The 12,746-nt window shown below is 41.1% G+C and overlaps 1 protein-coding gene across 3 annotated transcripts in view; it reads right to left on the reverse strand.

Moving 5' to 3' along the window:
• Window positions 1-194: 194 nt before the first annotated feature.
• dipk2ab (divergent protein kinase domain 2Ab) overlaps window positions 195-12,746 on the reverse strand; it is a 55,061-nt gene continuing 42,509 nt past the window's right edge. For all 3 annotated transcript variants that reach the window (XM_017481398.3, XM_017481409.3, XM_017481416.3), the window contains exons 3-4: window positions 7,046-7,349; window positions 195-2,218 (exon numbers count right to left, since the gene is read on the reverse strand). In XM_017481398.3, the coding sequence (XP_017336887.1) occupies window positions 1,887-2,218; window positions 7,046-7,349 (636 nt within the window). In that variant the 3' untranslated portion in view covers window positions 195-1,886. The remainder of the gene's footprint in view (window positions 2,219-7,045; window positions 7,350-12,746) is intronic.

Below are 12,746 nucleotides of genomic sequence, written 5' to 3' on the forward strand. Positions count from 1 at the left end.
AACCTTCATTGCTGTGAGCGTCGCTACGAACGTCGGTCGTCTCAAGTCCGTGGGAAATGAACCGAAGCTCGTTCCCAACGTCTGTTTGTGGAGGTTGATTTTAAATGTGTAACGGAAGTGCAAGTGACCACATATTATATATATATATATATAAATAAAAATAACAAAATAGAAGGTAATATAAGAAACAGATATATAGATTGATTCATTTATTTGATCATTAAACCCACTGAAAAGTTGTGGATACAACTTTCGAATGAAAGGCACAGTAAAATCAGACACCGCTGATATAATACTCAAAAAAAAAAAAAAATAATAATAATAATTACAACACAAGCAGACAGGTGTTTTTTTTTGTTTTTTTTCCTTCTTGTTTTTTTTTTATGTTTTTTTTTTTTTTTTCATTTTTAAACGCACTTACAAATCGCTCACACCCGTTGCTAAAGAGGTGCGGATCAATCCCGGGTAGAACAGAGATGAAACCGGGTCATACGGAACGACACTTATTGCTTTTCCACGTTAGAACGTCCGAGGTGACGTGGAACCCTGTGGAACCCGGTTCCCGCCGTTAATCTAGTACCCGACCTAAGTAGTTCGAGATTTCCCGGGTCTCACGATTTCGATTCCGACGCGAGTCAAATTACAGCGGGGATCGAGTCAAGACATTAGATGAGGGAAGGAACCGGGTTCTGCGAGGTTGTAGATCTCCAAGAACAGAGTTCGCTCTATAGTGAGAGAACGGCGACGTCTTCCCTTCGCGTTCATTTTGTATCAGATGTCCTAAGCTGAGGTGATTATCTAGATTTGGGTTTCCAGCCCCTTCCCGAAGCTCAATGAAATGATGATTTGCATCTGCCTCACACACACACACAAACACACACACACACACAGGTCTAATTCACTGGTCCACCAAGTGTAAAATCAAAACTAATGTGCTAATTCATTTAAAAAAAAAAAAAAAAGGCAGGAACAGGAAAAATGGCAGATTGATAGCTGAAGGTTAACTGATGTTAATTGTCAGAGACATGTGATTAAACTGCGATTAAATCAATTTCCGAGCCGTGGAATTAAATTTGAACGGTAGGGCCGGCGCATCGCGTCGTTTCGGCGTGTCCGCTTTCAAACGGGGGGCCGAGTCGGACCTGGTGGTTATTTATTCAGAACGGAGAATCATCCGGGATTAAGTTCGGTCCTTACTGGATCTGCTCGATGAACACGAGCAAAAATCCTCCATCAAAAGTGTCCATTTTCCGTCCCTCGAGCACGCGTAATCACTACAGGATGCCGAAATGTACAGGGATCGGAGCGACATATAGCCAGACTCTTTGGTATATGCGAAAGCAAAAACAGCTGCAGCTCATTATTTTATCCTGTACACCCTAAAACCCTCGCTTTGCTTGATTGCCAAAACATCAGATCACTGGAAGTCTTGAGATTTAGTGAAGAGGCCTGGAGATGGGTTCCTCCTGAGCTGCGGTGTGTTGAACTCTCCAGCTGCCGTTCTGAGCGTGCTCACGTCTCACCGAGCGACTCTTGGAAGAAAGTACGATGGCAGAGATGATCAAACGATGAGCCTAGGACTGAAGCATTAGCAAGTTTCCATGCCTTGCATGATGACGTTCCCCATCATCGATCACGGACGCTTGACGGCTGATCTTGAGTAAAATGAGACAAAGTGTTCCTTCTTTCAATCCGATATGGAGATCTTCACCCCCCCCCCGTGCTTCGGAGAGGAACGACATTTCTAAAAGTTAGCAGGCTGGAACGTTAGCGCAGATCTCGCGGATATTTTCCCCCGGTCGCTCCGAAACAACTCCTCCGCCACCCAAAGAGCGAAAGAAGCCGTCAGTATCTCAGTACCCGCTCCCCGGCAGTCCACTCGGTCATTACCTGGCCGTGCCGCTGAGCTCGGTGAGATACTGCCGGAGCTCTTTAGCAGCTGCAAAGCGTCCGTAGCGCGTCTTGGGCTTGACGCACTCCTCCAGCAGGTGGTCGAGATGCCCGTCTTTCCCCAGGTTGGGTGGCGGATCGTGCAGCAAGCCCCCGGTACTGCCTCTCCATGTGGCGTAGCGAGACAGCAGGTTCTGACAGATGGCGTAGTAGTTGTGGTCGACGGTGACCCTTGAGCACAGAGCGTCTTTGGAGAAAGACAGGCAGGCCTCCTTATCGCACTCCTCGAAACGGCTCTCGTACCACACGTCGTAGTTCTCTGGCTTATCTGTGAGGAGAAAGATTAAGAAAAACAGGGGGTAGGAGTCAACTGAGGAAGTGATACAACAACAGGCTGGTGCGATGAACTGGCGTTTCGGTCACCACCCTCATAACCAATCGATTCATTATATTAATTAATTAATTACGATGACAAATAGCAAACAAACCAAAAAAAAAAAAAAATGAAATAATGAAAGACATGAAATCAAGCTCTTGCTCCTCACGATCCACACGACTGTTCTTTCAAGCGTGGGTTGAAATGGCCCGAGCGATGACCGCAAATAAATAACGTTTTTTTTTTTCGTAGAAGAGAAACTTGCACCTACAGGTAAATCGATGAGGTCGATGAGCCCAAAAGCCTGTAATGCTCTGCAGATCCTCCTCCTTTCCAACAACTCGACTGAAATTCTCCCTCTCCCTTATCAATCAATCTCTTCATCCCGCCACAGAGCTGGCTCTGCCATGAGAAGATAGTGTAGACGAACCGCTGCCAATTCCCCCACGCTCGGCCTTTCTGCATCTCCCACACAGGCCGGGACCGCAAATCTGCTTCGTTAGCCTCGGACCTACCTCCGTGCGCGCATGTCCTCGAGGATGATGAGCGGAATAGCAACTGAAATCTGCGATTTTCTCAAGCCAAAGAATACCACTGGTACTTAATTCCCCCTCCAACCAAATTCTGCAACCCAAATGTGCTGATTTCCAATTCAAAACGAGCTCCGGTGTCAGCCGATATTCAAGACCCCCCCGCCCCCATGTATATAAATAAATAAATAAGAGCAAAAGAGAGAGCGAGCGAGACTCACTAGATTCAGTACTAAACAGCATTCAGTAGTACTTTTGGGTCAGATTGACTGGGCAGGTGTGCAGACGGTGTGCATCTAAACAAGCTCTAGATTGCAGGGAATAAACTAGAACACACACACACACACACACACACCCACACACCCTCGGCATTTCTTTCTTTAAATTTTCTGGTCATCCTAAACTTGCGGAGCGTGAAACCGGCGTCGCGACACACACCACATCACATTCAACCGACTAAAATAAACATAACGGGAAATAAATCAACGACCGTTGTTTTACCAGCAGTGTTTAAAGTGTTTAATTCCTCTTATAACACGGGAATTTGCCAATGCTTATCCTTTCTTATGTAGCAGCTACTGTATAATCCTACCCACCCTTTATGTGAAGCGTACGCCATACAAGTCCCTGCGAATGAGTTGTTACTATAGAAACGATGACGTATTAGAACATGAATATAGCACTGCTGTCAGAGCTGCTGTTATAGAAAAGTAATCAACGCCCTCGACTAGATCAGGTCACCGATCGCAGCATTAAAGCAACGAGGAATTTTTGTTAGGAATTTAAACTCGGACTTTGGGTGAAAGTAATAAACGGATCGCTCGGGTGCACTGTATACACAAAGGTGCTGGTGGAAAAGGTCACGCAGCAGGTTCGGTACAGCAGGGCCGGGTAAAGAGGCCGTGTCCTTGTGAGTGAACTCTCTCCACATCCTGCGAGCTGCTAGTACAGAGCTGCTACTGTTAGACTGCTGGCAGAGCGATAACACTGTGCTCAGGAGGGACTGACACAGAGGCTACATGTTTCTCACACACACATAATTACATATTATTCAAATACATATATATACACACACACACAGTGGGGGAAATAAGTATTGGACGCATCAAGATTTTTTCAGCAAGTATATTTCCAATGAGGTTATTCACATGAAGTTTTCACCAGACATCAGTATTAACTCAAGAAATCCGGAAATATAAAGAATTCACAACATTAAGTTATGTATAAGAAAGTGGAATGACACGAGGGGAAAAAAGTATGGAACATGCTTAAAAAAAGGCAGTTCTCCCAGGCATTTGTAAGTCGCTTTGGATAAAAGCGTCTGCTAAATGAATAAATGTAAACGTAAGGAACCAGCTGAAATCTGTAAGTAATTATACCCCCTATCTGTGGAAAGTAATATCAGCTGGGTTAGTAAATTGATGGTCTATAAGAAGGCTTTTCGTTACCAAGGGGTCATACAAGAAACATCTCATGATGGGTAAAAGCAAAGAGCTCTCCCAAGACCTTCAGAACATTATTGTTGTGAAACATATTGATGGAATCGGATTCAGACGTATTTCAAAACTTCTGAATCCTCCAGTAAGCACCGTTGATGTCATTATCCGCAAGTGGAAGCAACATCACTCCGTCATCAACCGACCACGCAGAGGAACTCCTCGCAAGATTACTGAGCAGGGAGTCAGAGGAACAATCAGAAGAGTAGCTCAAGAGCCAAGGACCACTCGGAAAGAGCTCCAGAAACACTTGGAGGCAGCAGGTGCCATCGTCACAGAAAAAACAATAGGCAATGCACTCCGCTGCTCACGCTCACCCCGCAAGACTCTATTACTAAAGAAAAGGCATGTCGAAGCTCGTTTAAAGTTTGCTACAACTGATTTGGACAAGCCTATGAAACACAGGGAGAGTGTAGTCTGGTCAGACGAGAACAAAATTGAACTGTTTGTCTGTCATACTACACACTGTGTTTGGAGAAGAAATGGCACTGCACATCACCCTAAAAACTCTACACCAACAGTGAAGTGTGGAGGTGAAGCATCATGGTGTGGGGCTGTTTTTCATCACATGGTACTGGCAGACTTCATATAACTGAAGGAACGATGAATGGAGCCCTTTACCGGGAGATTCTTGAGAAGAATCTGCTGCCATCCACCAGGATGATGAAGATGAGACGTGGGTGGACTTCCAGCAGGACAACGATCCAAACATACAGCAAAGGAAACTCTCCATTGGTTTGACTCGAATCCAGCTGAACAAGATTTAAAGACAATATGTTTAGAAGAACGGGCCAAAATCACACCTGAATACTGCGGACGATTCATTTCTTCATACAGGAAGCGTCTTGAAGCGTCATTACAGACAAAGACTTCTCCACTAACTATTAAATACATTTCAGTTAGCGTGTTCAATACTCTTTCCCCGTGTCATTCCTCTTTATTACCCAAAACTATATTTATGGACTAATCTGAACGAGGACATTAATATAAAGCGTTCATGTTACAGCCAGAACTGGATGTGTGTTATGGGGGGACAGAAACAGAAATTGGTGCCTATGCACACGCTCTCTCTCACACACACAATCACTTTCTCTCACACACACTCACTCTCTCTCACATTCACAGACACACACACACTCACTCACTCTCAGACTCACACTTGCTCAACACACGCACACATTGTTAACATGCCTCACTCACACACTCACACCTGACATCCTAGCACTCTGATGGTGCTATCAATCATCTCCGTCCATCGCTCTGAACAATGCAGGGATCTCTCACACTCACACACACACACACACAAACACTGCAGCAATGCCAAATGTCTCATATTTTGGAAAACAGCTTATTATAAAAAAAAAAAAAAAAAGATTTTATATGGAGTCATGAAGTTTTACTGGTGAAACATTTTTCCTGGAATAAAATTTGAAAAACTAACTGGCGATACGATCCAACTGGGAGACAGCTACATCGGTCTCACAACTCTAACAGCACACACACACACACACACACACACACACTGAGAGACCGGGTGGGTGAGTGTAGTCCAGGAGAAATGAGAGTCTTTGAGAAATCCCCATCCCACCCTTCACACCTACACTACACATCTCTAGAGCGGCTCTGCAGCTCGGTCTGTATCAAAGCCTCGGCTGCTACAGTACACGTCTGAAATCCTGCGCAGGCCTCCGGGGGAACCGACATGTTTAGTGTGGGGAAATAGGTGGCAAATGTTTAGGAAGCAGAACTCGGCATGAAGCTCAATAGCCTCGCTGGAGACGGGACAAATCGATGCAGTTAGCAGCATCCGGGTGAAAGAAAAAAAAAAAAAGAAAAACCAAAAAAAAAAAAAAAAAAAGGATTCGAAACTCATCCGATTTCTCCGTCCGGAAAACAAAAGCACGACACGGTTCATCGGCACTCCTTACTCATGACTCGGGACCGGTCTGTGGATGTTCAATTCTGACACCAGAGAACTCTCTGTGTGGTGTTAATATCGACGTCAGGGGAGCTTTAAGTCACGTGATCAGAGACAAAAACCCTCGGGAGTTTTCACCGTCATTTTAAATACGTCTCTCTTTTAATAATACACAGCTGCCCAAAACCGATCGTGATCAAACTCTCAGTATCGGCCGACACCGGACCTCGAACCTTCTGACCTTCTCCCTCTTTAATAACCTTAATAGCTGGAAATGAGACGGTCAGGACGCTCGGTGTTCGTGTTACGGACTTTCGGCCGACGTCGAGCTTAACGATCCTAATGAAGCTACGCAAATAAATAAATAAATGTCAGCGGGTCGGATCAGAAAATACCTCAAATCCGATCCGTTACAGCAAACACAAAACAAAACGATAAAATAACTTGAAATGCAAAACACCACAAAAGGAAAAGAACAAAAACATCATGCCAACTATTATCAGAGCTGCTGCTATAGAAAATTAATTAACACCTCCTGACCAATCAGAATCAATAGTTCAGAATAAAGAATAAAATAAAGGATAAAGCCTCGGGCATGTTTATATCCGTGTAAGACGTCAGTGGGTATCAGCGCTCAGGACCAGCAGATATTTGGTATTGAATAGATTGCCTTGTACTGCGCTGGTGTGCTCCTGAGAAAAACAAATCAGACCGGAGTGATTGATCGTGCCTCTAAAACACAGCCTCGGGCTGCAGCTCAGTGCCTTTGAAGAGTGAAGCACAAGCGCAAATCAGACTGAGAGGGGGAAAAAAAAAATTAAAAAAGTGCCCTCACTCTGTTTGATGAGTCTCTTATCTGCCACCAGCACGTTCTCGGCGTCCACGACGATGACCTTGCCATCTCGAGGGCCCACGGCGAAGTTGTCGAAGCTGACGTCGAGCAGGTACAGGGCGAAGTCGAAGTCGTTGTTGGTGAGCTGCTCGGCGATGTCCAGCAGCTGCTTGGCCAAGTCCACGCGCTTCTCCCACGGCGCCTCGTAGAAGCTCCACAGCTCCTCGCCGACGTAGTTCACGGCCACCACGCGCCCGCACGCGCCCAGGTACTTGGCAAACGGCCAGCCCTCGTCTGACGGGAAACTCTACAAACAAAACAAGGAGGAGGAGAATGAACAACGTACTTATTTCCACACATCGACGGAGAAGCCTCAGCCGCAAACGACCGTCTCGTTACCTTCTCGAGCCGAACAGGAAGGAAACTAGTGAGGAAAAACTCTCTCAGACATTTGACCTTGACCTTGTTTGTCTCAATTCTTACATCTAATGAGTTCACCTGCTGGTTACAATCATAACTCCACAGAAAATCCTACAAACATTCAACCACTCGCTCTTGAAACATCTCGTTATCCGTAAAAAGAACCTTGGGCAGATGTACAAACAATAAAACATTAAAAAAAAAAAAAAAAAAAAAAAAAAAAGTATCTGAAATGGAAAAAAATAAATAAGTAGAAATGTGTAAGTGAATATGTAAAACACTTGGGGGTGTGCTGTTAATGCAAAAATAATCCACGAGACGCTTTATTCCTCTTGTACCACAGCGATTTGCCAACAATTACAGCGTTTTATTTGTTAAAGAACAGCACATTGTACTTTTTATCCGTTTATAGTTACATTTAATCTTGGAAACGAGACAAGTTAGTTCCTGTTCTGTCCTGCGTTATAGCAGAGATAAACAGTCGTCCACATGGTTGTTTTCTCTCTTGAAGGTAATCAGACAGAAAAGAAAGAAGAAAAGAAGAAAAAAAAAAAACACCACCACCACCTTATCATGTTACGGAGAAACCGCAAAAAGCGCAAAACCCTGAAGACTTGGAAGACCGTCACAAAGCACTGGCACTGCAGACTGCGTCCAGAAATGTCAAACATAAAAAAAAAAATAAAAAAAAAAACCTTCATGATTAAACTCCAACCGTTATACAGAACGTTTTCGTTTTAGTCCGACATTTATAAGCTTGTGTGCAAGCTGTTACTATGGAAACGATAATGCTTTAGAACAGATGTAATTAATTTAAACCAGTGATTTGCGTCAGAGCTGCTGCGATCGAGAAAGAATCAACTTCAAATTTGAGAATTCAAAAGCGCTGTGGTATATATTATATATATATATATATAAATGGAGGTAAACTAGAGTGCTGGTTAATATTTGAATATCCGAGCGCAAAACCCTGAAGGTGTAGCAGAACATATGGCCAGCCGTGGGAGCACGCGGAGGTTAATTGCTGTACCCGAGGGCACGGTTCTTGGACGTGAACACGATCGTAAAGAACATCTTGAAGCATTTAAAATGTGTGTTCACACCTGCTAGAGATGCCCTAGGCCTGAGTCCCAGAGCGGTCACTTCTAGTGTTCGAATTCTTTCAGTTATTCAACCTCAGGCCTGACGATAAAGTCCGAGAGCACCAGGAGGAGCATTTGTATTTTTTACTAAATATACAAAACTACTATACACACTATACAACTATTTATTTATTTATTTATTTATTTATTTATTTATTTATCTAACAATTATACACATTTCATATACACATTTTGAAACGAAACAATTTTTTTTTTTTTTTATTATTTTTTTTTAGCTCTAAGGAATTTTTTGGTGTAAAATTCGCAAAGAAATAAACACCAGTTTAAACAAACAAAAAAAAAATAGCTCAAAACAGAATTAATCTCATTTTATTGACTTGCGGAACTCATTTGATTTTTTATGTTCTGAATGTCCCGTACGCGGAGCATGCTGTGGCGTAATTTGCAAATAAATACCTTCAACAAAAGATGAGAGAAAAACGAGATCCGCAAGTCAATAAAACAAGTTATTTCACTTGCTTGCTTGCGTGTTTGTTTACTTGTTTGTTTATGATTTTGTGCATTCCGTCTTATTTATTTCTCAAACTCGTTTTATTCATTTATTCGTGAAATCGCTCACAATTTATTCGTGGAGCTCTCTCTCTCTCTCTCTCTCTCTCTTTATTTTTTATTTTTATGGATCGCATGTCATCTATTTGCAAATTATGCAACAAAAATTTGCATAGTCCTGTTCAGCCAGCGTTTACTTCACTGTTTTAAACTTGTGGTCACGCCACACATATTTCACTTAAACACTAAACACACGTACACGCTGTTCTTCTTACTGCCTCCGGATATTTCACGCTTTTATCGTTACTACTGCTTTCAGGCACACTTTACTGGACTTGCATTAGAAAAGAGTGATGGAATAAGATTTCTGAATTACATTTATATTAGGTTTCGATCAATTAACGCCCGTTCTTGGTATTGAACTCGGCCTGTTGGACGGTAATGTGGTATTCTTCAGTTCTGCTGCTTCATCCTCACGTCACTGCACAGCTTAGTGTGCTCTCGATTTTGAAAGCTTTATATGGCTGCCGGATTTGGAACGACGAGTATTTTAAAATCCTACTCATTTCAATATGTTTTAAGACAGTAGAAATATACCACAGACAGAAAATTAGTAAAGAGATAGATTCATAAAATCAATCGAACGATAGATGGGGATTCGATCGATAATCGTGAATCTAGCGATCATGAACGCGGAGCCATTCCGAGGGGACGTTTACCCAACATGGCAACGGTACATCCTCACATCAGACCTCGTCGTTGTTGATGCATTTGATGAAACGGAACCACATTAGACCCCCCCCCCGGTGGGTAATTATCAATTCCGCACATTTCTCTCACTTAAAATCATGACAGGCAAGAAACAAAGTGTTTCAGGTGGTCCAGGGTGACTTCCTTCCTGTTTAACATGAAATATAACCAGAGATTTTCACAAAGAGCCAGCTGCTGGTCATATATCCCACAGCTGCACTGGTGCTGGTTGACTACGTGGTGAGTTTCGGACTTATTTGATTATTTATTTATTTTAAAGCTAGTTTAATAATGAAATGTGAAGAACAGTTAAAAAACAAACAAACAAACAAACAAACAAAAAAAAAAAAAACCCACTATCTACCACAGCAAGGGCGATGAGAGAAATGACTTCAACCAGCTACTTTAGTGACAGAAAAGGTGGGGAGTGGTCCAAAAATAGCTACCTATTAGAAAAAGGCTGATCTACACATTATATTTAAAATAACAGCTACTTTAGTAAGAAAATTTTAATAATAGTTTAAAAAATAAATAAATAAATAAATAAAGCTGGTGACGTTATTTATTAGAAAGAAAGGTGAGGAATACACATACACATTAAGTTTAATATATATATATATATATATATATATATATATATATATTCACATACACACACACACACACACATATATATATATATATATTCACATACACACACACACACACATATATATATATATATATATATATATATATATATATATACATATATACATATATATATATATATATATATATATATATATATATATATATATATATATATATATATATATATATACATATATATATATATATATATATATATATACATATATATATATATATATATATATATATATATATATATATATATATATATATATATATATATACACACACACACACTTAAACATCTACTTTGTCGGGGAGAAGAAAAACAAAATTTCTACTTTATTAAAAAAAATTAATTAAAATGTGACAGCTGCTGTTAGTGGAAAAGGAAATGGAATAGCTCATCCTAAATGAACAATAATAATTAAACAAAATAATTAAAATCAGCTATTTTAGTTAGGGAAAAGGTGACAAATAGCATGAAACAGCTATTTTATGCTAATTGGTAAATGGCGTGAAATCGGCAATCCCAGCTCGGAGAGAGAATGTGTGGATTCATTAAAATGACGTGTATTACCGACAGAGAAGGTGGGGAGTAGCATTAAAAAAAAAGAGCGGTGTGGAGGGCGGGGGGGATTTTTTTTTTTGTCTGTGATAAAAATATACACAGCCAAAAGTTCTCAGCCAATCCGGATGGTGTACATGTCACCCATCTCAGAAAGTCCACAGGCAAGCAAACTCCGAAACTCCGACTACTGGCTCTCTACTGTTCTTCTGGAGCGATCCATGTTAAAACCTGGCCCACTCTCTCGTACATCATATTCGAGCTCAAATATATGCCTCATGCTTCAGTCCTCTCAGAATCAAGCCACCTGAAAGGTCAGACCACACTGATTATGCACACACACACAAAAAAAAAAAAACACATTACAATCACTGCATTGTTCCAGACTTAATACAAAAATACAAAACGAACGTATATGTAGCTTGACTCGGACACCCTGCGTATGAACCACGCGTCCTTGTGCCTTTATATGTTTGTGAAGCTAAGACGCATCACAGAAAGATGCCCTGTACGGGCTACTGAGGTTCACATAGGATTAATAAACGAGCGAAAAGGAGACGTATTACGGTTCGTCTAGCTTAAACCGACAAGCATTAAAATTGTACAACTTGACGACCCTCGGTATAGTTATAATCCATCCGCAATTCCTGATACAGTCGTCAGCTGTCCCAAGAACATTCCTACGTAATAGTTTGTATCAAGTCATTTTAAATAAAAATATAACAACAACTATAACAATTTCCTGGTATGTTCCGAGTGACCCTTGTTGCAAATATATAAACTGATATTATGGTAACAGAACATTAAGCTAGCTAGTGGGGTTTTTTTTTTGTTATCTATCTATCTAGCGCATGAAAGTTTCTTATGCAAATCAATTTCCATATAATTTCAACAAATTTAGAATTTGGTACCGTTAGCTTTTTGTCTATATAACTGTATACTGACTAATAATCTGAATCTTACTATCAGGCATCAGAGAGGAGAGGAGAGGTTTCCCTCACCACTGTCGCCTCTGGTTTGCTCATTAGAGATCTAAACCTACAAATCTACCCTTAAAAAAAAAATAAAAAATCGATTGTTCTATACGAAGCAAACTGAATCGAGGTGTAGTCACCTGGGACTTTCAATTAACGTCACTTTAGAGAAGCAAAAAAAAAAAAAAAAAAAAAAAAAACACAGACAAACTCGTATAGCATTTCCGCATGTAATATCAACGTGAGGTTTTTAGTAAGCGTGAAATAAACAGGCCTGTGTGAGCAGGTTGACAGTTATTTAGAGAACGGAGATTGGGAATTAATAGGACTAATGGGCAGGTATTAAATGTACATGAGCCCATATCCACGGGCAAGATTAGAGCAAGATAGACCAAAAAAAAAAAAAAAAAAAAGGTTTCTCAAAATGCAAAATAATAAGTCATCTTCACGAGGACGTGATTTATTATTACGCCAAACCTGGATATGTAGGTATATCACGCCTCATAGGTAAGCAGTATCTACAGAGTGTTTGTGAAAATGTTTTTACATATACATCCATATAGGCCTCCACACCCACACACACACACTCACTCACTCATGCGTACACTCTTATCTTCAGTCTCGATGCCTTTCACTGGCATCATATTGTGACAGGATGCGACAGGAAGCGACAGTTTCTTTGAGATCTGACACGCGGCGTTCAGTCC

Source organism: Ictalurus punctatus, chromosome 1 (genome assembly GCF_001660625.3).
Source record: "Ictalurus punctatus breed USDA103 chromosome 1, Coco_2.0, whole genome shotgun sequence".
NCBI lineage: Eukaryota > Metazoa > Chordata > Actinopteri > Siluriformes > Ictaluridae > Ictalurus > Ictalurus punctatus.